Source organism: Sabethes cyaneus, chromosome 3 (assembly GCF_943734655.1).
Source record: "Sabethes cyaneus chromosome 3, idSabCyanKW18_F2, whole genome shotgun sequence".
NCBI lineage: Eukaryota > Metazoa > Arthropoda > Insecta > Diptera > Culicidae > Sabethes > Sabethes cyaneus.
Genome location: NC_071355.1, coordinates 191784634 through 191811571, shown reverse-complemented (window position 1 = coordinate 191811571; position 26938 = coordinate 191784634). Strand labels below are relative to the sequence as shown.

The 26938-nt window shown below is 39.9% G+C and overlaps 1 protein-coding gene across 1 annotated transcript in view; it reads left to right on the top strand.

Annotated features, from left to right (window-relative positions):
- LOC128742895 (fez family zinc finger protein 1) overlaps positions 1-26382 on the top strand; it is a 143204-nt gene extending 116822 nt beyond the window's left edge. Inside the window, 1 exon segment of the mRNA XM_053839388.1 lies at positions 26189-26382. Coding sequence (XP_053695363.1) covers positions 26189-26382 — 194 coding nt within the window.
- Positions 26383-26938: the final 556 nt, after the last annotated feature.

Genomic DNA, 26938 nt, shown 5'->3' with positions numbered 1-26938 from the left:
AACAACAGAGGCGATAAAAGTTTTTCACTTTCAGTTAATGAAATGATGAACCCGTGTTTTAGCCAACAGGTCATAACCATAACCTGTTTATAATTGCTGTCCTATTCTTCCAGTTATTTAAGCAATTTGATAGCTTCGTATTTTTACACGTATATGACTCTATACGCGATCATGACATAAACTATTTTAGAAAGAGAGGAAGTGCCTGATGCGAAGAATGATCGATTGGTTGAACTAGAAAGTTTATTGCCCAAATATATGTTGGGTTGCTCAATGGCAGGTAACGCTCGCACCCACGCTCTTTTGGTATGTACCCGAATGTTTCACTTACTAAACTACTGCCGCCTGTTGTATTAAGTAGTCTGATACCTAGTTTTATTTTATTCTCTCAATTCTATCATTCCTTCAATTCTACTAACACACTCGGTGGTGGAAAATCACGAGACTTGCCGTAGCAACTATCGGCAACGCACTGCTTGTTTCTATTGCACTGACCGAGTAGGTCTATCTAGTCTATCTTCTCGGCGGTAAAAACAAAGAGCAGTCTTACAAAAAATATTATCGGATTGGAGTGCCTAGTGCGTATACGGAAAAGATAGAATTAGGAGAATATAACAAAACTAGACTGTCTGCTGCAGAAGTTTAGTAAGTAAATCATTGGGGTGTCAACCGAAAGGGCGTGGGTTCAAGCGCTACCTGCCATTGCTCAATCCAATATATTTTTGGTCTATATCGATGTTTTCCAGTTCATCCAATTAATCATTCTACACATCACACACTTACTCCCTTTCCAAAACCGGTAACCATGCACTGCAGACAGTCGCAGTTTAGGAATAAAGTAGCAGATGGGACAGAATAGAGAGTTAGAAGAGCAGGTTAGGTTAGCAGGTTAGAAGAGCATCGAAATAACCACGAGCATTACTTGATGTGTATGGAAGAATATAACAGAGAGCAAATTTTCATAACTCGTTAATTCGTCCGCTTTCAAAACAGTAATGTCTAAAAAACTGTAGTTGCAGTTTTGCTCGGGAATAGGAAGTAAATAGAACCGAACACGTTCGGACGGAACGGTACAGGATTAAAGTGCATCAAAACATTGAGATTGATTTGGACCTGAGAGAGAGGAGCCAGCTCAATGACAGATTGATTGTTTTCGATTTCTTCTTCTTATTATATTTGATGCAGAAAATTTGAATAATTCCATTTAAATCAAGTCAGTATTGACGGGTTTGCGAGGGGTTTGAAATTTCATCGCAAATAAATACTTCCCCTGTTTTATTCAATCAAGCAAGCCCGGTTCACAGTGACAGTTCTTACCCGCTTTCCACTGACAATTCGATACACAAAAACAATCCCAGTTGGCTCCTCTCTCTCTCTCTCTCTCTCTCTCTCTCTCTCTCTCTCAGATTTGGACGTAGGATTACTTCTCTCTCTGTTAAGGGCCAAACAGAATGCTGCGTCAACGCATCCGTCAGCGTCAATTTGACAGTAAGCCCATGAGAAAACTGTCAGAATAACGCTGACGGACGCGTTGACGTAGCATTCTGTTTGACCCTTTATAAAGGAATCAGCACTGTGGACAAATAAGGGGGATACTATCTATCAAGGAGGAGAAGCTTAAATGAGTAAAAGAAGTTGAGTATATTTTGCATTTAGGCCGATTGCAAAAGAATAACTACACTATTGAATTACAGTTACAACGATTAAGGGTTATATAAAAGCCCGTATTATGTATATTAAAAAAACACACTTAGAATTAATTTCCATCCGTAAGTAAGAACCCCCAACGTTTGTTATTCTGCTTTGAATTGTGCGCTAATTGCCAAATTACACTTTCAGAGAAACTCAGTAGTTCATAAGGGGGGAGATGTAGCGACTCTACCCTCTAGCAAACATACTTTAGAGATTTACCCTGGATCTGGAAGATAAAATCCCGGTGAATCTATGCTAATATACAAGTAGCCGCGTTGGTCAGAAAAGTAGAGACCCCAACGTGCGGTGGCATAAAACAACACAATATTTCCTAGAACTCGCGGCACAGTTTCGTTCAGCAAAAATAGAATAAAACAATCCCTATTTAAATTGCTTCTTCTGAAAGCCTCATGACCCAGAGAACGAAGTAAACATGTGGAGTAAATACAGTAACAAGGTTTAGCAGAAAATATGCCCTAGCTGTTTCCAGATTTTGCCGTTTGGGCATTTAAAGGTTCACGGATAGAAATTTGATCTCCAAAACGAGCAAAATGACCCATGATCATGATATCACGAGCTTCTTGCAGTACAACACAACGCAAAATCATGAACTATTATTCATGATTTTGTTCTGTCTGATATGGCAGTTCAGTCATGATTTGACAGGAATTCGCATTTCATGATTTTATGATTTCATTCAAGGCATTGGAATCAAATTTCTTACCGTGTTGCTTTTTAGCTCCTGCGAGAACGAGTAGATTAAGTAGATATAGTGTGAATTCAACTTTATTTATATTCCTTCGAACATCGCGAGGCACTCATACGCGGAGTACAGTGTAACATTAGCTAAAGTTTCACACGGAGAAATTGTTTAGGGACAACGAGTAGGTGGGAAAATTCCTCTCGTTTTAGGGTGACTTTTTTGACTAACGTTACTAATTTTGGTTTTAGTGATGGCTTTTTGGTCATCGAGTTTCTATTAAACTAGTTCCTCTGCTGTCTAGGCAAACGTTTCAAGGATTTATTTCCTCTTTATCAGGGCAACTACGAGAATAGAGTTTACTTATTTTAGGCTAAGAACAAAACCTTTTGTATTGAGTAAAATATGTGATTCAGTTTATGACCGTCAATCCCTATGATTGGCGGGACAATTGAATTCCGAGTTTTCATTTTCCTAGTTTTAAGTTCGAAGGGGTTCACCGCGCCCCCTTCACTGGGATACAAGAAGGGGAGGGCCCCCCTCCAGGATAAATATATGAGCCACGAGAACGTGAGTATAAATGTATATTCCGCCGTAACTCCAGAACGCCTTGACCGTTCTCCACCAAACTTGGCACAAATGTTTTCCGACAAAATCAGCGCAGGCGTGTTGACAAAAGGGGGAAGTGGTCTCTTATAAGGGGAGAGGAAGGTTGAAATGGGTAAAAAGGAACCTTTTTTACTTGCATTTGGAACTATAGCAGTTGTACAAGTAACTGGACGACAAGAGAGGATTTCTAAAAGGGGGGAATAGGGTGGCCATTGACAAGGAAGCGGTTCAAAAACGTAAAAGAAGGCTTTGTCTCGCTTCATAGGGATCACCGTAAAAAAGACATATTCACAAGGGGCTGGGACAATAGGAGAGGTGAGCTGACAAATGGTAGATTCTTTCAAATGAAGAAAAAGGGTTTTGTTTTTTACATTATGAGAATTTTTGTTACAATAACAGATGAACAGACTGAGAAACAAAGGGCTCACGAGAACGGGCAACCATACTAGTTGGTATACATTATATAAAAAAATTAAAAGGTTGTAGTACTTCTACAGCCATAGTGGAAATAGCGTTTGATACTTTGGATCGTAACATTCTGCTTCAAACATTACAGTATCGTGGGATACGGAATCTAGTAAATGACATCATCCGAAGCTATCTTAAGAATAGGCAACAATATGTAGCCATGGAGAACTCACGCAGTTCTTTTCAAGCATTTAATATTTACGTCCCACAAGGTAGCAATATCGGACCACTTTTATTCCTTATCTACACCTTGAAAACCTCCCAAGTCAGCATTTTCATATGTATAATTACATTGCAAATAAGAGTTACGTACTGATATGTATCCAACAAAATCGTATTCGACGCGCAAAAGCCGCTTATCCGTACCATTTTGGAGGCGATATACGCACTGAGGAATAATTTTGAGCGATGCACTTATATAGGTATTTCAATACGATTAAATCCGATTAAGCGCGACCAGTTACATGCAGCTATACAACTTTATGCTGGAAATCGTATGTTTGTCAGCTACTAGCATTACAAACGATAGAATATCAACTTGTGCGCGCTTTATTGGGCTTCATTTACGAATGCGAATTTGTTAAGAAATATTTACGATAATTTTCGTACATTGATATACGAGTTGGTGCTGGCTGGGTCCCTTTTAAAGACATATCAAAATTTTTCGCTAATGACACAGCAATATTCTATTCAAATAAGAGTGTGTGTTGAACAGATAACAATTAAACAGGTACAAACTTTCAACCATCTCAGCTTGATTTTGGACCCTGCGCTTTTTTGGGGGATTTATAGAGATCAGATTTATAGAAAAATATCAACTCTTTGTGGGTTATTGTATTGAGTTAGACCATTTGTTTCGCGATATGCGCTGCTCAAATCCACTCCACACCACTAATGACGTTAGGAAACTCCTATATCAAAGCGTGATGCATCAAGAAATAAAATTAAGTTATTTCCATTTAACCATCGAATGAGTCTTTCGAACTACTTCAACTTATAAAAAGTTGCACGTAACACCAAAAATTTGTCGTGAATTTTACTGTGCTCCAGTAAACTCTATTGAATACTGAAAAATCGTCATCACTGGAAGTCTTTACACTACTGTAAATATTTATCCTAAATATTTTGTAAATAATATCCTAAATATTTTGGAAAAATTGGTCTCCAATGCTCGGTAAAGGAGTTTGCCAATTTTATTCAGTACACGTAAAACAACGATGTGCCTCAGCACTGCTTCAGGGCTCGACGTGCGATTAACGCAGTGCAGTGAAGAGGCATACATACATACAAAACAGCCAACATCATCGCTCAATAGATGTTATTAAGTTGAGTATTCTATACGCAAATATCTTTTAGACGGCCTGGAGGCCAATCAACAATGCGAGCGTTTCTCTTCTCAGTTGAATTAGGATGCAATATGGAAAAAAATTCAGCTCAGCTAAGCTTCCGACTGACAAAATCCAAATTTCCGGACGTTTGTCGCAGAACGTCAGTTTACCTTAAACTGCTTCTCCCTTCCAATGGTTTTCTTTAGGTTTCCCTTGACAGGGCTCTTATGCTTGGGCATGACTTGCTCCATAAAAGCAGAATGCCAAATCCGGCCACAACAGCACGGAACAATCGTGTTGCTTCAGAAACTCATTTACTTCAATTTCCTTTAAATTCTGATCAAAACGCCTAAATGTACCTCTAACGTTAGATGCAACTACATTACTGACGCTGGTCTTGATTGCAATCTGCGCTCCTAAATGAGTTTACCCGTAAGTTGGTTGGAGTTAGCTTAAACCTGGTTGAAACCACTCAAAATGCCCTTAAAGTGTACAAACTAAAGTTTTAAGTAGTTTTTCGACCAAAAAATTGGTAGTAAGAACTTAAAAGTGCATTATTTGTTACAGAGAATAATTCAATTATCGGTAGCAAGTAGCCAAAATAAGTTGAATTTTTTACCCAAAATTTGAGTTTGTGCACTTTAAGAGAATTCTGAGTAGTTTCAACCAAGTTTTAGCTAAATCCGACCTATTTACAGGTAGAATCTTTTAAGAGTGTGGCATAATTGGTTTGAGTCTTCGTTTACTCCGCGCTGGGATTTTACCAGGGCACTGACATCTGTAAATCATTTTATCAGGGATATGTTCTGTTTATAACTCCAACTTTTTTCGGTATCACAGCAAATCCTGCCCCAGATAAGATAGTGTTCGTGTGGTGCTGTAGTTTAAGTGGCTACCTTCAGGTTTGTACAAAGCATGTAGGGAGCGAGCTGCGATTTTGCATCGCGAAAGTATGGCGTCTTGTCAGGGGCCTGGTTTTAGTTACAGACGAAATAAGACGCTTATAATATTAGAATTTAAATTCAGCTGTCTACAAGAAGGCTTCTGGCAAACTAACCATTTAACTTGGGATAACATACTAGGTAAAATTTTTGGGATTAGTAGAGCGCGGCATTGGTGGCCAAAAGCTGGTTACATAAACTTCTGTGCAAGAACAATAGCACTCAAATCTTTATTTGAAATATTAAGAATAAAGGTAAATTCTTTATCTATTGTTGTTCATAAGATTACATTAAAGCTATCTTTGCGTGCGAAATCTCCGATGGTTGCGAGCTATTGAAAATATTTACAATAAACGCAGTTGCCATAAAGTACAACTGGAAAAAAACACAAAATCCAGAAAAACGCTTTCCCGCAAGCAATTCCGCTATTATACGTGAACCATTTCTTTCCGTATTTCAGTACCGTCTTATCTTCGTTCTATTCCTCAAGAAGCAGATTGGTCTAACCAACGGACCGACGGTCGTTCGAATAACTGTCCAACCCACCACCACACATAACGTTGTCGTCCTGCCACTCACGTCGCACGATTGCCACTGCCAGCATCCAACAACATCACCTTCCTCTATCCTCCACTACCACTCCCACACACCACGGACAATCTCCGACTGTCGGACAGCAGCAGCTGTGTGGTGTTTGTATGATTTTTATCACTTTCTCTACACGAACAGATTGCTGTCTCTATTTATCTAAATTTTCCGGATTTCTTTTTCGCCAGATTCATTCGGAACGTTCTGTGCTGATTTTTCCTTCCATTGCTGCTTAACCTTACCACTCGAAATATTCGCCCACGGACCAGCTACATAACCTCGACTTTGCCAGTGGGCCCGGCGTACACCCAATCTTATGTACAGCGCTTCCTCGCCAATCATCGGCAAAAAACCCAGCCACTAAATGAACGACCATCAGTGGCACATAGTCTAGAAAACTGGAACACTTCACCCTACGCTTGCTGCTGAAAAGCAAGACGACCTCAACATCGAATCCTGGTTGGATGTCATCATCAAACCCAGCTGCAATTACCATCAAAAGTAATTAAATCCCTCGCTTGGAAAAGCTTGCCCATGGCAAACCGAATTTAACGAAATCCAACTGCCCACCAAACCCGGCAACACTGCTTCGGCTTCCATCCACTAATGACAGCAATGATGGCTCCCGGCACGGATGACGACCGACATCGACCCACTCTTTTTGGTGGTGTGCTTTTCCGCCGCCGCCGCCGTTACCCTTTCGCTTTTCCACCGCTCGCTTCCCCTCGCTGACGACCGACGGTGCCATCAGCACATAAAAGCTCTGATTCTATTTTCTTTGCCACGTCGCGTCGTCGTCGTCGTCGTGTTCGTTCTCGGCACCACTGCTGACGACGGGGACTTCGAGCCGAGAGTTGTGCTGCGCTCATCTTTTATACGTCGTGCAGGATATTGTTGTAGATATGTCGCATTTGGCGTCGACCTCGCTGCCGTTTTCCGTCGTCGTCGTCGTAGTCGTCATCATCGTTAGCAGAGCTTGGGTTTGGGCTCAGATTCAGTCAGATTGTGTGTATGTGATACGGCGAAAGATTTCCACAGCGATTTTTCCGTCGACAGCGAACTGGGCCATCGTCTGGGACTGTACGTGAAAAGTATAAATATATATTATCTCACGTTTACGTTATATATTTGGCCGGAAGTACGGTCACAGGAGTCAGGAGTCTGGGACTGTCGGTGTGTGTGCCTGTATGTGCTTGGAGGTAAAACTATCTCAATGAAGGTTTTGCGTTTTTTTTCCTGTGCTCTCTCGCGCCGCGGCTGACTGCAGTTTGCTTTGGGAAAAGGGTGGCCCAACCGGATATAGTGGGCGGATGAAAGAGCTGAATGGAATGGTGAAAGGCATGTGCGATAAAATATACAAGATTTTTTCACTGATTTTATATTTATGGACGAACGTGTAGCATTTACGAGTTTAGCTTGGCTGATGTATGGGTATATAAACAGACGGCTCGGGACCCGGACGGGCACACCAAAGGGGGGTAGAGCATTTGCCGGAAATCTCATCTCATCGCTAACCCTGGCACTCTGACTCCGTGGTGGAGGCGATGATGGCGGAATGTGACGGCATCGTGTGCACACGGGGTGGCTTCCGGAAAACACCGGGAGGACCGGGTTGTTCATGGGGGTTAGGTGAAAATGGGAAAATCAATACTCTCGGATGGTTGGTACGCGCGCGCCGCGCCGGTGCTAAAACGTGAGACAAAAACAAATCTGTTTCTCGGGGCGCAATCAGAGCCAGTTTGATTTAGGTCGTCTCAGATGATTGGAGATGGTGATGGATTTTTGTGCGTTGCGCTTTGCGTGCCCGTTTGTTAGGTTAAGTGGTAAGGTTCACAGGTTCAGTTAGTAGTTAGTTAGTGGACGATCATCAGACACATTTTTAATTGTTTTTCGTTGTTTAAAATTTCCAACCGTGTTGAAAATATGAGTTGAAAATAGAATTTTACTTTGTCGTAAAAGTAAACTTCTAAATGTATCAGAAATATGTATATTACATTTGAATTCCATCGCTTATTTCTACGTTCACTTTTGGCAAAACGATTTTGTAAGCTTTTAAACAGACCTCGGAACTACCATTTTACAAATTTATAGACAACTGCTGTCAGTAGTGTGACAGCTGAGACAACGGCCTCTGTAGTTGATTACATTTCGAATGCCAGACGCTGTAACCTCAAAACTACAAACGACATACTGTCATGAAAAATGTAATCCAATTCTGCGCGTGCAAGAACTCACAAGTAAGCGATCACTTGCATGCAAGTGAGCGAACATTTATGTCGAATAGAAAAGATGAAAAAAAAGTACGCAAAACTACTTTAAAGATATTGTTTAATAAACTTTTTCCATGTTATATGTAGTGTTCGACATCGGAACAAAAATTGAAGTCTGGGTTCCGGTCCGGTTAAAAATCGGCTCGAATTTTGTTATTCCGACTTTATTCCGGTCCGATTTGGCTCTGTTCAGGTTCCGGAACTGGATATTTAACCGGACCGGTTCACCTGCTGGGTAGAGTAGGGCAGGGCATAAGTGCGATGTTTGAAGTGGTCATCAATTTTCGTGAGATATAAAGAAGGACAACAACAAAATATATTTTATAGTGATGCAGTAACTCAATGTCTTCACATTCAACTATTAATCATCTGGAATAATAGTGTTATGCAAAATAAATTCTTCATTCTTCTGATCAAATGACGATTCACACTTTTACCCCACTAGCGGGGCAAAAGTGCGAAGCTCAAATCCATGAAATTAGCACATCAGTAGCTAACAAAACCATATTATCTTCAATCTGCGGTATATTTCGGTAAAGAATATTCTCAATTTGCACGTTTCCTATTTTGCGCTGGTGTATTGCAGCCTCCATCAAATCGAAACTTTTCCAAACATTTGTTTTTTGTTTCAACATTTGTTTTCCTTCGGCCAACATTTGTAGAGCACAAAGTTTTCTGCAGATCTTCCATTTCTAGTATCTGTAATATAGCGCCTAAAGCTGTATATAATTAGCTGTACATTTTTGCCTCGTCCACGAATCGCACTTTTGCCTCGTCCGTGAATCGCACTTTTACCCCGCTAGACGCTTGACGGGGTTTGATTAACTTATAGAAAAGCGCAGTATATTTTGTAAATTCTTTTCACCGTATTTTCAAAACAGATATGTGAGCTACAAATTTTCAACAAGTAATATCCTCCTGTTGATATCGAATTTGTCGTATAAAGAAAAATTACATCAAAACCGCCCTAAAATAACATTTGCACATAATTCAGCAACTATGCTTCGTAAGTAACCAAAGCTTACGTTAGATTCAAGCTGTCAAAGTAATCACCCATCCAAACAAATGTAGTCAATTTATTCAGAATCGACACCGATAAATCATTGAATCGCACTTTTACCCCTCCTTACTCTATGTGCCGCAGCTGGTCTCGATCGACTGTATCGTATGCTATTTTGAAACCAATAAAGATGTAACGTCCGTAGTTGTGCGAGCTCCCATGACCCCACGTGGTAATTCATATGGCGCCATGTTATCGGTGACAGCCGGTGTAACAGAATCTGGGAGAGTATCTTGTAGGCGGCGTATACCAGCGTTATGCCGCGATAGTTGCAGTAGTCAAGCCGAACACCCTTTTTCGAAATGGTACAAACCACTCCTATCATCCATTCCTTCGGTCGCTTCTTCTCCTTCCAAATTTTGGAAATAACTCAGAGCCGTTGCTAGCGTTTCTTGGCTATCTTTATAAAGTTCTACCCGTAGGTGGTCCTTACCAGCGGTTTTGTTGGTCTTCATCAACCCGATTTCTCGTTTGACTTCTTGGAGATGCTACTTCCGTTCCGCTTCCTTTTACAATTTCACCATTGAGAGCAGAAGAACTGCTTACGCCTGTCGATCACCTCGCGCTCGTTTGTGATTAGATTCCCTCACACCTTCAATAGCAATGTTGAATAACATACAGGGTAGTCTATCCCATTGAGTAATTCTCGTTGAAACGGGGCCACTACTAACAATAGGTAAAAAAATAAAATAAAAATACAAAAACAACAATAAAAAAAACAATAGGTCTTCAAATATTGAAACTTTTGCACTTATTTGGTTGAAAATAGTTGGAAAATGAGAATTACATTTTCAACACCTCAAAATAGGGGTCCCTCATTCGCCAAGGGGCTTAACAGTTTCAAAAAAAGTTGAATTTTCAGTAAACCTTGAGATCTATACCATCTGATATTTCATACATTTGCTATGAAACAACTAACAAAATGCCGGGTTATGTAGAGAAGAAGAACAGGGCTTTCAAATGGAGCAAAAATTTTTTGGCGACCATCTTGGATTTGGTTACCATATTGAATTTTATTAATAAATCGCTGTTTTCACCATGAGCCTCCCAACCGATTTTCGTTTAAAATTTTTAGATTTTATCAATAAATCGCCGTTTTCGCTATGACTCCCCAACCGATTTTAATTTTAAGACCACCAAGGGAAAGCCGGGAAAAAATGTTTCAAAAAACATTCACCAAATTAGATGTTTAGTGTATTAACTGAATGAAACAATTAATTACCGGAATCAAGGTTTACAATTTTCATATTATGGTATATCTCGCTACAGAAAACTAATTGTTTCATCTAGTTAAGGGGGCATAGTACTTTTTCAACTTAAAAAAATCGAAATTTTTTTTAATGATTATTTCGAAAGATTAACATTTTGACCATATGTGTTTCAAGTCATTTCAATGAAATCCAAAAATTGACAAAGTTACAGCTATTTGTACCGCGCATGTCTGGAGCGATTACACGGCGAATAAAAAGTTCAACGTCGTTTTTCTCGAAACCAGGTTTTGAAAGTCGGTACCATAGATATCTCAAGAACGGCTCAAGCAATTCTCATGATTTTTTTTTTTGTTTTAAAGCCAACAAAATTATCTAGTGTTTGACCCATCCTTTTTTTGATATTACTATTTTTGTATTTTTTAGAAATGTTTAAAGTCAATTTTTTCGACTAAAAACCTTACTTTTATGTTTGAATATCCGCCATTTTGTTATGCGTTCAAATTTTAAGAAAAGGATGGGTCAAACACGAGATAATTTAATATACTTTCATGTCGTTTTGGAATTTTGCAATTCGGATAAGACCCCCAGCGCCAATCCATGGTACCGCAAATCATGTTTTTTTCGAACGATCATATTCAAGGAGCCGTAGGGGAGAGGGGAAGGGGTTCACACATGCAAACAAAATTGTAAATATTAGTATAAAGTGCAATGTTTGGAATGCAAAAAACCCGAATCGATTCGCTTTTCGCGTTATCGAGAATAAAATATTTGAAATTAGGCAAAAAATATGGTGTAAAAAGTACTATGCCCCCTTAATGCACGTTTCTTGTATCATTTTTTCTCAGCTTTCCGGTGGTGTGAAAATTGAAATCGGTTGGAGAAATCATGGCGAAAACGGCGATTTATTGGTAAAAGCCAACAGGGCGGTCAAATCCAAGATGGCCGCTAATTTTTATTACTTCATTCATAAGCCCTATCTCTCCTCATTACAAAATTGTGTCGTTTGTAGTTTGTTTCATAACAAAATTTTAGAAATATCGCTATAATTATATGAAAATTGTGAACCTTGCTACAGAAAACTGGTTGCTTTATTCAGATAATGCTATTGCACATCTAATTTTATAAATATTTCTTGTAGCGTGGTGGTCTTAAGAGGAAAATCGAGAGGGGGTCTCATGGCGAAAACGGTGATTTATTGATAACATCCAATATGGCAAGCAAATCCAAGATGGCCGCCAAATCTTTTTTTACTCCATTTGAAAGCCCTGTTCTTCTTCTTTACAGACCCGGGCAGTTTGTTAGTTGTTTCATAGTAAATTTATAAAATAACTCTTAATATAGATCTCAAGTTTTGCTGAAAATTCAACTTGTTTTGAAACTGTTAAGCCCCTTGGCTAACGTGGGGCCCACTATTCCGAGGTATTAAAAATGTAATTCTTATTTTTTAACCCTTTTCAACCAATTAAGTGCAAAAGTTCCAATACTTGAAGACCTCATGTCAGAAGCGACCCCATTTCAACGAGAATTACTCCCTTGCAGTAACCCTCGGTGCGATTTAAATGGACTGGAAAGAGCTCCTGGAACAGCCGTATCAGTTTATCTGGAAAACTGTTCTCGTGTATTCTGCCATAGCTATTCGTGCTCGACTGTATCGTATGCTGCGCTGAAATCCACGGAAATATTATGCATGGGCACGTTTTACTCCTGACTTTTCTGGAGAATTTGTTTGAGTGTGAAAATTCGATTCATAGTGTCGTTCATCGTTTTTACTGCTGCTGCTGCTGCTGCTGCTGCTGCTGCTGCTGTTCGGAGGTGGAGAATAGAGTACTGCGCCGCGAGGGAGGTTCCACATCTTTCTACTGTAGCATGACAGTGTCTTTCTGCCCGAAGAAGCTACTGCCTTCGCTGCCTTCTGGTTCAGTCCAACTGTTGCCACTCTGTAGTTCGTCACAAGAATGAGGTTTCTTACGAGATGCTTTTGTTTATATAGTGTCGCTCGGCAGCCTTTTGATAAGAATAATATTAAATTCCACTTGACGAGCAGTTGCCGTACTGGACTATATTTTGCATAGACAGTGTTGTCAGAAAAAACCAATGTGCAACGAGAATTATTTTTTAATGCAGTTCTACTTGTTAACTTATCGTTATTTATTATGTTATTCTTATCTTCCACACATAACGGGTGACAACTAAAATTTTGGAATTTTTTTTCTCAAACTGTCAAAAAAAGACAACGATACATGAAGAAGATCTGATTAACCGAAATTAAAGATACATTGTCCATTGTTGAAAAAAAGTAGTGTACATTTGAAAACGGTTCGCAAACGGCTGTTCGGCGAAGCTTTCGTTTGATGTCTGCACAGGAGCATTGTACGGCCGTAATGTCAACATTGCGAATGCATCTCTTGATTTTACAAATCAACTTTTTGCAATTTGTGGCTATTCAGATTTTTGTACACCAAAGAACTTAAAATCTCGAAGGAATTTTTGATTGGGCGCACTGAGACAGATTTGTCGACTCGTGGTTTTTGGGTACAAATGGGATCGGATTCAAGAACAATTGGCTTTTTTTGGCGTAATGTGATGATGCTCTATCCGGCCAAAACACGTATTTGTAGAGAGATTTGTTTGACCAACGATACTAATTTTGGTTTTAGTGATGGCGTTTTGGTCATCGGGTTACTAGTAAACTAGTTTATAACCGTACTGTGTTGTGTACAGGAATGACTGTTGTAGTTCGACCAATAGCAGAAAAAACCCACCCCAACAAACTTGACAAGAATTAGTTTAATATGTTTTTGCCCTGATGATGAGGAAATAAAGTCCTTGAAACGCTGGCCTAGACAGCAAATAAACTAGTTTACTAGTAACCCGATGACCAAAACGCCATCACTAAAACCAAAAACACGTATTGTCCATCTGCATGATGTCTTCGTAGAAACGGGATCAAAATTTTCTTCAAACATCCGTCTGGTGCATTTTAATTGATAGCCAAACAAGAGGGCTCATTGTTGAAGGTACGAGAAAGAGAACGATGTCCTTCTGCGTCCATAATTTTCACTGGTCTTACACTACCTTGCTTGCGAATAGTTGTTAGGCTTCTTAGGATATGGTAGACACCGCAATATATTCGCTTTTTAAATGTTGTACCGTAAACTTTTTACCGAGATTTCTGTGGCAGTTCGTAGAAGTGTACAACGCGCTCCCGAAGCGGTTCTTGTTTTGACGCCATTTTAACCAAAACTGGGCAAGCACAAACAAAACAAAAAATATTGTTAAAATGATGAAAGAGAGAGAGCTAACACATACATACTCTCATTTCTCTCTGAGCTCGTTTGTTGTTGAGTACAGGAGCCTCGAAAAAAATCCAAAATTTTAGATGTCACCCGTTAGTAGTACGGGCCCCCATAAAGGTTACTACTGCTACTGCTACTGACCTACAGAGTTTCTTGCAATTGGGCATAGTCGACGTAATAAGATTTGAAGAGCACCACAGCCTCTTCCACGGCTCTATGGTTAACACTGATGATATCATCATCATATCATTGATATATATCAATATCATCTGCGAACCCTAGAAGCATGTGAGATTTTGTAATGATGGTACCACTTCTCTGCACGCCTGCCCTGCCAACGCCTTGTTGAATAGCAAATCCGATAGCCCGTCATCTTGCTTCAAGCCATCTAACGTCACAAACGACTCCGATGTCTCGCCCGCTATTCTGACGCTTATATTCGAACTGTCAAGGGTAGCACGAATCAGCCTAGTCAATTTTGTTGGAAAACCATATTCAACCATCATCCGCCACATCTCATTTGGTATAACTGAATCGTACGCCATCTTGAAGTCTATAAACAGATTACATACTACTAAGATTGTCTGTCACCGACTTTGCTTCCTCTAGCAATAATAAGCATAGAGACTAGCTAGAAATTCATCGTCTCAGGAAATCTAACGTGCAACGCACTGGGATTGCGCTTAGACCAATTAGGGGCGTAACAACCTTGCTCCAGAAACATCTAGCCGGTTTTCACGACAGAGGCTCACGCAAGTGAAACAAATGCATTCCACAAGGCAGTGTGTTAGGTTATTTACCTAAAATGACTGTTGATTTTCACAACTGTTTTAATACAGTACTGCATTGCATATTTGCGACTCTCTTTATTAGCTTAAGAGTGTAAATGTTAGAGATATGGCAAAAATACGTTTTAACATCGACACCTTCACTGAATATGGTTAAGGGGTAAAATAACATGATTAAAAATTTCTAGACTATTTTAATAAAGTTGAACAATAAACCTATTTTGCATTCATTTTTAAAATCGGTTTTTAGGAATAGTTCTATGATAGAAAATATGCTGTTGTTTGAATGCTGTTGGTGGCGTTTAAATAGTCCTATCGCTAAGTTGCTCGTCATTAAAAGAGTTTTTGATAAATAAAATTAAACGCGTTTTCTGTTGACATCTATGACTTCAGATTACAACAGATTTGGGTTTATTTATTTCCTAATTAGAATTTCTTTTCACACATTCTTTGTCGTCCGTCTGGTATGCTCACATTGGCCGCGTTGATCACTTCGACCGCGGGTTTACCTGTAAAGAATTTAAACCTCGCTCCGAAATGAGGTCATAAAAAACTTCAGCCTCCAACACAGGTCCCACAATATGCTGCTAAAATCAAAATCAAAAGATTTTCGCCGAGCATTCCACTATAGTCGGTAGGTATTATTTGTGCCCATAAAAAAGGGGCTTCGTTTCTTCGTCGGTTCCGAAAATGGGAAAATCTTTTCTGTTTTTATGGCGCATTCGCGAGTATAAAAAAGAAAAATAAAAACATACCAAAGCGAGCATCATTGCCAAACGTGTGTGGGTATGTGTCTGTGTACGGTGCGCAGCTGGGAAAGCTGCAAATCTGGCGATCTGTGCGATCCTAAAAACAAAGCAAACCGTTTTGCATAACATGAATGCCGAAAACGTGCCAAGTAGCGCAAAACTACAACAATCGGACCTTGATGCGGCAGTGGCAGCGGTGGCGGCGGCGCGGCGTCGGCCAACGAAATGAGTATGAAAATGAAAACGCTCGAAGGGAGAAAAATCAAATTATCCGAATCCTTTTCCACATCCAGTAAATTTTTCATTGGCTGGCTGTGATTTTGCGACGCCCACATGCAACCGTCGATCGCCATGGTAACCGGACTGCTGTGCGTGTGGAAAGAGGACTCCTGGTGGGAGCTAGGAAGGGCTCTCCTTTTTCTCTCGTGTGCGGGTTCATGCTCTTGCTCACCACGACTGGCGCGGGCTGACTGGCAGCTGGCGCTGTTCGACGCGTCGATTCATCTAAAATGATAACTGGGCCGACGCTGAACCGATGGTTCTGCTGCTGCTTTTCCTGCTACGATCCGTCGCGACGTAAGCTCGACATTTTGGGGTGGAAAACAGAACTCCACCCACTCACACTAGCTGTTCTGGTTCCTTGCGGTTGGCACACAGTTGGGAGATGAGCGGTGATAAAGTTTTGTCACCGTTAGAATGATAAAATGTGGTGCTTTGATTGAGAGGTGATTAGATAGAATCAGAAGAATGATAAAATGCCTTTTCAAACAGATGATGACTTCGTTTCCTAACAGGGTCGAATGAATAAATTACGATTAAAAACAAGAAACATGAAATAAAGAATCCAATATCGGTAATCTAAATTACAAATATTTGGCAAAGAGCTCACCGATCTTTTCGGACTATTTACGAACAACTCAAGCTCTCCTTCTGATATTCTTTTCTAAAATTGATGTGCTGAAAAACAATGACCTAGGTATAAATTTTAATTTGAAACAATTTTTTAAATTTCAATTCAAAAATCTTTCAATTCGTGAAGTTACATTGTATTATGAGCGACGATCCTGCCAACTACTAATTAAACTGATGTGAAACCCATCTGACACATTTTAAAATGAACGCCCACATCAAAAATTAAAATTATAGATGTAGGTACCTCCAAAATTTTGAAACCAATGCCAAATCTGTCTAAGAAATGAATCAACCAGGTTGATTCCACAAATTAGTTTTGAGCAAAATGAAAACCATTTGTAATGCTTGGTTTTTCCATTGGAGCAGTCCTCTGCATCATACTCATCCACATCGTACACTTTCCACATTTCCACCTTGTTTAGCAGTGGCGGCGCCGGTCGACGCCACCGTTAACGATTCCCGTAAATACCAGCTCAGCCCGAACGGGGGAGACATGGGATACGGCCGACGACGACGACATGGTGCGGCTCTCTCGTCAAGTGGGAACTGAGCTAAGCGCCAGCATTTTCTTCCCGTAACCACATGTTACACTTTGAAATGCTATAATAATTATTCATACTTCGCGTACGGTGTTTTCCTGCCAGAGCCACACGACACACGGAACGCGAAAGTGGAAAGCAAACGGGTTCGACGCAAGGGCAAGACCACACCACGGCTGCCGCAGCCGCAGATACACAGATGAGTTTTCTTTCCACTTGAACGCGCCCTGCGGCATTATGGCGCGCTTTTGCCTATGCTTAAAACAGCATAAGCATACATCCCAACAATATAGTGTGCGAATCAAGTTGAAATCCCGTCTGGTTAATTTGTAACAAAACCGCGCGTATTTGTAACATTAAACCTATAGGTTCCTGTAGTTCATTTTTGCTGTGAAGCTTTGTTCGCTTGCTTTCCCGACCATGTGGGGTTAGCTTACACACAACCCGAAATGAGATTACACTTGTTTGGCGGTATATTAAAAGGTCCTTTTCTCTACCGAAACGAGCGCACGAGCCTGGGGTAAAGAACGAGCGGGAATGTTGTTTTTGTTGCTAAGAATAACACCGGGGTACGTCAATCAAAATCAAATGTACCGCTGATTCAATTATCATCAACACCTCTTGCTTGCCGGCCTGGAGTGTGCAGAAGAACTGGTGCCGGTTTTTGGTGGAATGTGTTTTTGCTGTGGTTTGCTCTTTTGAACGGACCGGGTCATGTTCACGGTACCTACCGATGGTGGTGTGGCGACAAGTTGTTTGAGGACAACTTGAATCATTCATCGTATGAAAATAGAAAATCGGAAGTGCCTTATGGTCGATTTCCGAGATCGACGGGTGGTCGGCCTTCGATTGGCAGTTTCATATTTCGTGCGGTAATCATGTTTCACGTTCGGATTATCGAGGATTAGTTTCGGGTTGGAAGCTATCGTGCAGGAACAAAAACTAGAAGGTTATTTAGATTTTATAAGCCTATAGGTTTGCCTAAAAAATATTATTGCTGTTCAGCTATTTGGTGTACACAATTTAAAACTTACACACAAGTTTGGCCTAGGAAGCATATCGTAGCGGTAAGTTATCTATGGCCGGACAGCTTATATAACCGGTGATTTCTCAAAAACAAAGACCTAAACATATTTAAAAGAATGGGACAATGATAAATTGCAAGATTTTATGGTGATTCAATTATGACATCTTTGTTTCAAAAGCTCGAAAACTGTCTGAGGTTTCAATCATTTAAACCTGATGTTGTCGAGCATTAAAGACTTACCTCTAAACGCAAGTTACTAACCATATTACGTTTATTTTTCTCACTTTGCTTTTCGTTTTTCTCAACACTGCTATCTCTGTTGAGAATTCTTCTGATGGATATAAATAAAATCTGTCTCTCTACAAATAAACGGTAGGGTTTATTTCTAATTCCCGTCGTAGTAAGTAAAGCCATTCTAATCTAATCTGGATTTAATGAATACTCCAAAAGTTCTTGTGCTGTTTTGACTAAAACACACTTACCTTCCGGTCCGTAAACTTTGAAAGCACTGAAAAGTGGTTATTAAAGCATATTATTGAAATTACGCAACTGACTTTATTTCTTAAATTCGTCGTACCGCTTTAAAATCCGTTCATCAAAATTTTTCATCGTCCGAACTAAAAATCACAACAATGTTTACGAAGCTAACGCGCATATATTTGTGTAGGACAGCATGAAAACTGTTATTCTGCAAAAATTTCTGCAAGCCAGGCAAGTTTTCCTGGCTGTAGAATAACGACAATGCCTTGCGTTATTTTCATTTATGAATGACGAAAATTAAAACGATTAGTCGACATTTTCTTCTTTGTCCCACGAAAAAACGTAGGAAATTTGGCTGGCAGGACTTCTTTAATGATAAAAAGCATTTAAATAGATCTCAGCTCAGTTTCATTGACGCGTATGATAGACAACAAACTAAAATATTAGGGAATAACTAGTTTTGCATTGTGTGTCATAAAAAGGGTGATATTTTTAATGATTTGTGTTGGATAGGACGGGAATGGGCAATTACGACGAAGCAGCAACATACCTTACCGAAAAAATACTAGAAGCAGAAGGAAGGAAGAAATTGCTGTGGAAAACACTTCTTTGTATATCGCTCATTAAAAGTTATTTGTGACTGAAACCAATTAGTTCAATTTTGCGCCATTTTTTAATGTTTTATACCTTTTGTAAAAGTCTCAAGTTCGCTCCTCTTCCTTTAACTAGGTAAGGTCACCTAGGTGATCACGATAACTTTTCTGAAAATAATACTTTATACAAAAAACTGAATCAGATTTTGAGCAAAGAAAATCATTGTAGCGCTATTTTGTTTTAAAAAGACAAGAATTATTAACGGTGACAAATTTATTTTCATTGAGTAAATTAAAGCTATATCAGTTTGGCAACACTATTCTGCTAACCGCGTTCTATGCGCACCTAAAATATTCGATTTTTTTTATTATACCCGGTACCTTAAATCGCCATCATCATCCTGAGACGTGTTAAGAATCCCGGGCACCCGGAGGAATAAAATGCGCCCATCAAACCGCACTCGAGCTTTACGGATGTAATAACACCGATTCGAAGTCAAACATAACCTTCAAAATGGCGCTTCTCGTGCAAAGAGCCCACAACGAACTCATTACAATGAGATTTTATCCGATATGAGCAATTCCATCACCAAACTCAGTGATCGAAGATCAAGGATCCTTCCGGTAGTGGTATCGCAACGCAACGCAAGTTACTACCAATATTCCTGTTTTGAATGATACCCCGGACGAACCAAAAAGATTCGCACAGAATCTCTGGGATTCCTCACATTGGAATCGTGTGGTGGAATTGTGCATAAGATTCGTACAGATTCCAGTGGATTAGATAAAAGGGCGCACTATCTGTTCCTTTTCCCAGAAGAACCGTCAAGCAGGTGACTTTACAAAAAGTGAACACAATTTTCAATATCACCGTATAATGACGTTGCTACGAGCGACCAAAGCACGTTAAAAGCAAGGTAATGTATTCGCGGTTATTTTCATGTATTGGTGAGAAAAGAAGAAATCGAAAAAATAGTTATGATGTATATGATGGATTCCATGCAAACTTCAATTATTTGCAGTTTTAGATAAAGGATATGCTTCGGATTTGACATATTTCAACTATAGCACGGTAAAATCGAATTGTTCATTCATATATTTTATTAATTTGGGAAGATTGCATGATGAAATATTACATATTTGCTAATATCTGATAGGCTCGTTGGTAAGTTTGAAGGATTGATAAGTAAATTAGGCCATTACAAATATTTTTTAAAGTTTTTGTCCTTCGGATGCTGGACAGCTGAAGGGGGGGGGGGGGTCCTTTCTAAAGATTCTTGCATTTCAAATTTCGCTTCAGTGTGCTTATCCTTATGTACGTGCGCAATTTGACGAAGTATTTAATTAGATCTTCGGGGATATCAGGATGTCTACGTTTGATTTTGGCAATGTATCTATCTTTGTTCATCTTTGTTCTCTTTATATTGATCCAATTCAATCTGAATCTCTCGAACTTTGATGTGCCATAACGAACTAAGCGTATCGAACGTTTTTGCTTCATCACATGTCTCAATCAACGATGCAACGATGCCATCCAACTAGCACCAACTCGTATATCAATGTACGAAAATTGTCGTAAATATCTCTTAACAAATTCGAAATCGTAATTAAAGCTTGATAAAGTGGGCCTAAGTTGATTTTCTACCGTATATAATGATAATAACTGACATACATACGATATCGCAACTGACATACATACGAAAATCGTATAGCATTACGAAGCGAGTCGCGCTTAATCGGATATTATCGTATATAAATACATATATAGTCGTACCGCTTATAATTATTCCTAATCACGTATATCGCCTCCAAAATAGTACGGATATGCCAATTTTGCGCATCAAATACGATTTATTAGCATGTATATATGTACGTAATGCTGATTTTTATCTTTTATATACATATGAAAATGCTAGCTGGGCAGAATCAAAGATCTCACTTTAATCAGAAATTCGACGGTCACACCGAGTGGATTCAGAGCTACTTCAAGGCTTCATTCCCTGAAGAAAAATCTGGTACGAACTTATAACTGATATCGCCGGTCACCAAATCTCTCCTTTTCTTCACACGTTCCGGATATCGTATGCTCGGTATAGCTTAAAATATTGATGTTTTTGTTAAGAGATTTTAACATATGTATATAATTTTGCATATCTTCAGCTCGAAGACGCCAACGTGAACCTTGAACTACAAAGCAATCCGACGAAAAGTGTCGGAAACAAATAAAAAGTTATGTGTGTCCATAGTAACTTTTTGTCCCAAAAACTTCAACCATTTGATCTTCAATTATTTTTTGGTCGGGAACCGATGAAAAGAAATCCTGAAATCCTCTGCAGATCGTTTATTCCTTGGAATTATTTTGCTACGGCACATTGGAACATGGCACTTCGACTTGTTGCTAAAAGTAAACAATGAGAGGTAAATATTCAGTGAAAAAACAACGAATATACTTACAATGTGACGAACAAGATCTCCGCTACTGGAAGCACAAGTAATTTTGCCACACGTTAATCACAGTTTCGCTATTTTTAACCACGTAAAACGGTAGGCTAGGGAGAGTGAAACAGTCAACTTTCTAGGGTTAATCTTGGTCCGATTTACAATACATAGCGGATAATGAGCGGGCTCTTCTCCCCACCTGCTGGAGTCATTCTGCATTAAGACGGCTAATTCAGAGATTGACTCAGACGACTTAGCTCTTGGAAGGAGATTCTCTATATCCCTGGTACGTGAAAGTGATGTTGCTTACCGACCAAGGATGGTTCGATCACTTTGACTCAATTTTGATTCATTTGACAGTACCGTCTCAACCGAGCAAAATTTGTTGAAATGAAGTATTGGACATTTGTAACTAGTTATTATCTACAATTTTGCTGAACAAAGTTTTGCTGTATCTTTTGTAGTTACGGTTCTACAATGCTAGTACCTCTTTAGTAACTAAATGAACGTTCATTTAGTCACTAAAGAGTTACTAGCATTGTAGCGCTGTAACTATAAAAAATACAGCAAAACTTTATTCAGCAAAATTATTGATAATAACCAGTTTTACAAATGTCTCATACATCACTTTGTCAAATTTGGCTCGGATGAGGCGGTACTCTCTAATGAATCAAAATTCAGTTAAAGTGATCGAACCATCCCTGTTACCGACCAATTCCCTTTTGGCCCTTCATACAAGAGTTGGGAAGCATAACCAATTGTTGAATATGTATAACTCTTTTTGACATTATAGGTTCATTGCTATGAACGAATGTTCTGCTAAGACGGTGTTAGTACCATATATTCATATTCATCATTGTTTGCATAAGCAAATGATGTCATATTTAGAGTGACATTTGAACCATTTTTAATTTGCACGTCGTGCAAACCAATGGGGTTCAAATTAAAAAATGTTCAGATTAAAAACGGTCAGACGACGTGAGTCCATAAGGAGGTATAAAAGTGAGTGTGAGTTTGTAAGTTTGTATGTTCGTGTGTTAGTATGTTTGTATATATTTATGTTCGGGTGTTAGTATGTTTGTATGTTTGTATGTTCCGCCATAACTCCAGGGCGCCTTCACTGTTTTCCATCAAACTTGGCACATGTTTTTGACATAAGGGAATCAGCACTGAGGAGTTGATAATAGGGGGGTGGTCCCTGTCAAGAACGGGAGGTCCAAATAAGTAATAGGGGTTGCGTTTCGCCTGCATTTAAACCGATAGCAGTTGCACAAGTGTATGGGAGACAAGCAATCTAGGGTTATGGGGGGGGCGATTAGGGAGGAAAGCCCGAAGAGAGATATTTCAAAGAAGGCGTTGTTTCTCTTCCGTTATAGGAATTTTAAAAGAGCAAACAGATGCATAACTGGCTACTCGACTGAAGGGGGGCTGATTAGATAGGCACCAACAGAAAGGGGGGGGGGGGTGACGAGGAATGTAATTATGAATATATGTTATGCTGTAACTCCGAAACGCTTGGACGGTTCTTCATCAAACTAGGCATACATGTTCCTTGACATAAAAGAATCAGTGTAGGGGATTGACAAAAAGGGGGGGGGGGGTTGCCTCCAAAAATGAGGGGGGATAAAATAAGTAAAAGGGGTTGCGTTCCTCTTGTATTTGGAACGATCGCCGTTGTGCAATAAACAATTTAACAAATAAACAAGTGGCTGAACGATAAAAAGAGATTCCTGAAAGGGGGAATAGGGTGGTCATTGACAAGGCGGAGATTCCAAAAAAAAACTTTGTCATGCTTTATGGAGATTACCGAAAAGAAAGATATCATTTACAACGTCGCGGAAAATTTGATTGCGATGGATTGGATGAATCTGGAAACACTTGGAAAACTATGGTTCAACAGCATCCCGGAATATGGTATCATTAAAAAAACAGATGATGTACGTACAATACTGTCAGAAAACCAAAGACAGCTGAAAACGATGAAACGTGCCGGCCTCAACGCCTTCAAGATCCGGAAGACTCCGAACCGGAACGACAAACAAAATATGTTGGCCAAAATTCCGCCAGGAAGTTGAACCAAGATTGGTTCACAAAATCAACGGACAATGTAACGAACGATTAAATGCGCTGTAAATGTGATGTTTGGGGTTTTGTTTTGCAACATCACAGTTCGTGAGGAGCTAAGTAGGATGAAGGCAGACAAATTCGCTAAAAAGTTCTTGGTTTGGCATACCATATGGGTGCGACAAGGTGAACCGACCGTACATCATGACGAGTACCATCAACGGGCAAATCTAGCGGGATGAATGCTTCCAGAAGCTGCTCTTCCTGTACTGTAGACTGGTACAGAGATTGCAATGTTGTTTTTGTGACAAGAGATGTCAACCAACCGGTACTTCACTGGATTGAAAAGCCTTAGTAACTGACAAATCTTAGACTTCGTAAAAGTCCTAATAAGCTGTTGGAGAACAAGCTAGCTTTAAAGAAATAAGAGTGTAACAGAATCAAAAGCAGTCAGTCTTAGCATTTCCAAAAACCTTATGAGTGGTATTAAGGCCAAGGTTCTGGCATTCGATTATTGAGAGGAGATCACCTCTTCGATATCACTATCTTGGTCTACAAAGCTTGACAGTACCCCCATTAATATGAATCCCTCGATACTGAACCCTAAACAACAATGACTGCCCCATAGATTCGACTACATTAAATGTTTTACATTTAGCATTGATGAAAAGTCTCACGAATGACGATATTTCACACGCCTGCCAATGGATTTTCCAATCCTACACCATTCCAGCTGACTTTATTCCAATTTAAATTCATTTCCCACTACCTACTTGCAATCAGCGTCCACTCCATTATTGTCCAACTATCAATAAGTCATTATCTGACCCTTGTCGAACTGACCAGAGCGCCTAGCTGTCACAACGATTCCGTTTAATACCAGGCTCACACGGACTTATCCTCGCTTAGCTCCAAACAAACGAGGGGGATCAATGTTCATACGTCGAGCGCACGGCCTGGTGACGGTGGCGACGGTGGCGACATGAGAAATTAATTACTATCAATTCACTCCTGGCTAAATTTGTTTTCTCACAATTAATGAAATTGAATTTGAAATTCATACCTTCCCAATAAACTCCTGCTGTTGGCTGACTGACGGGAAGAACGAACGAAGGAAAGGTGCTGAGTGTGGCCTGTCATTAGACTAATCTCTTCCGTTCTCTCGGTTGCTGCGCTGCACAGGCTGGATGGCTGGTGCCATCCGATTTCGGGCCGATATTGGAAAACTGTGCTGCGAAAGGGGAATCAAAGTTTCCTTCGGTAGAGTGTATGTACTGCTCCCGTTGTAAGCATTTTCGTGTGGCCTATCGCTTGGCATGGGAAAAATACGGAAACCAACGTCGGAAGTTATTGCCATTCCGAGCATTATAGTGATTGGGAATGGACAAGTGAAGATAATTTATGTGATTTGTAATGAAATATGAAAGGGATATAAATTATGAACGCGCTTAGGATGAATCCTTCGGTGATGCGAATTTCTAACTAATGGAAAATTAATCCTTGATTTGCAAATCCGCAGGAAATTTAAAAGATTCACAGACGAATCAGCGGGAATGCAAATACTCAAAATCATATATCAGTAATAAAGTGTGTGAAATATTCTGAACTTCCACCGTATTGAGTTCAATATGAAATTCAACTTCGATTCGTGGTTGGTACACCACATGGAAAGAATGCAAAAGAATCAGGGAGATTTTGCCAAACTTTTTCACCTGCTGGTTTGCCGCCCGCTGGCAGGTGGAACACAAGAGTCAGAATTTTATTGCAAAATCAACACAACCTGAACTTTTCGTTTTATATTCGATAGGATACAACTCTTCCACTAGAATGGGTTTGGATGTTTTGGTATATTTCGTTCGTTTTTGTGTTCCTACCGAAACACGTACGGATTTCTTATTTGTCTAGATTTTCATCTAAATATCACATTCCAGAGTATAATCTCTGCGTGCTGTAGTGGGCTTCGAATCAAGACGGCACTCAGTTCGGATATTACTTTTTTACGAGCCTCTTTCGTTGAGATTAATGAAATCTGTGTGAGAGTTGGGAAAAGCTGCAACACACTTTTGCTATGGAAGAGATTTTCCAAATATCTTCGCACTTAACGACGACGATGTCAGACGACGACCGCCGGACGACGATGGCGTTGGATTTTATAAACTCGTAAAATGCACACGTTTATGGGTCGGGTCGTGTGCTTTTCGCAATATTCGAGAATCGAACATTAGAATGCTCGGATACACGGATTTTTGGACATTTCTTGGATTTTTGGAAGGTCAATAATAGTGAATAATCTGCTTCCTTGTAAAAGAAAGTTGTGCACAACCTGATTTGTTTTATTTCCGTTTTATGAATTTTTCATCAAACAGTCAGATAAATTGAAACTGTAAAAACAAACTTTCCATAACGGTTTTTTATCTCTTTCGTTTATTTCCAGGTGAAAAGCCCCACAAATGCCAGGTATGCGGTAAGGCATTCAGCCAAAGCTCCAATCTGATAACCCATTCGCGGAAGCACACGGGCTACAAACCGTTCCAGTGTGAGCTATGCCATAAGGCATTCCAGCGCAAGGTGGACCTCCGACGGCACAAGGAAACACAGCACACCGAGCTCCGGCCGATGGTCAACTAACCCAAAGCCCTTCCGGAATTCACCATCTGTTCGCAGCAGCACCACCAGCAACAGCGACGGCAACCGCCGCCAGTAGTAACGGCTCTGCTAGGGATCAATCCCGGTGGGGCTGCCCCGAGCGGCCTCGGGAGCCTCCTGCTGCAGGGTCCTTTGGGTAGCGAAGGTGGTGAATTCATCGTGATTGACTGATTTCCAGAAGAAACCGAAACCAAACACAAAGATAAAATCAAAAGACGACATTATGCTGTACAGACGTGTATCCGAGTTTAGTGTAGACCAAAATCCTAGATGTTGAATGTAAAAAGCTGTACATAGATTAGATATAGTGAGCTAGAAGAATGTTTGGAAATACACTTCCTCTTTGTTAAATTATGTCTAAGTTAAAAAGCATTCTTTTTCAAGCGTACTGTTTCACTACTAGCTAGGTATAGTTTCGTTTATTGTCTCAATTTTAAACCAAACGTGTAGGCTTATTACAAAAGAGTACGGCATTGAAACCGTGATATTTTTACCAAAACCAAATCAGCTCCTTTCAAATGCTATCCGACTTCATTCG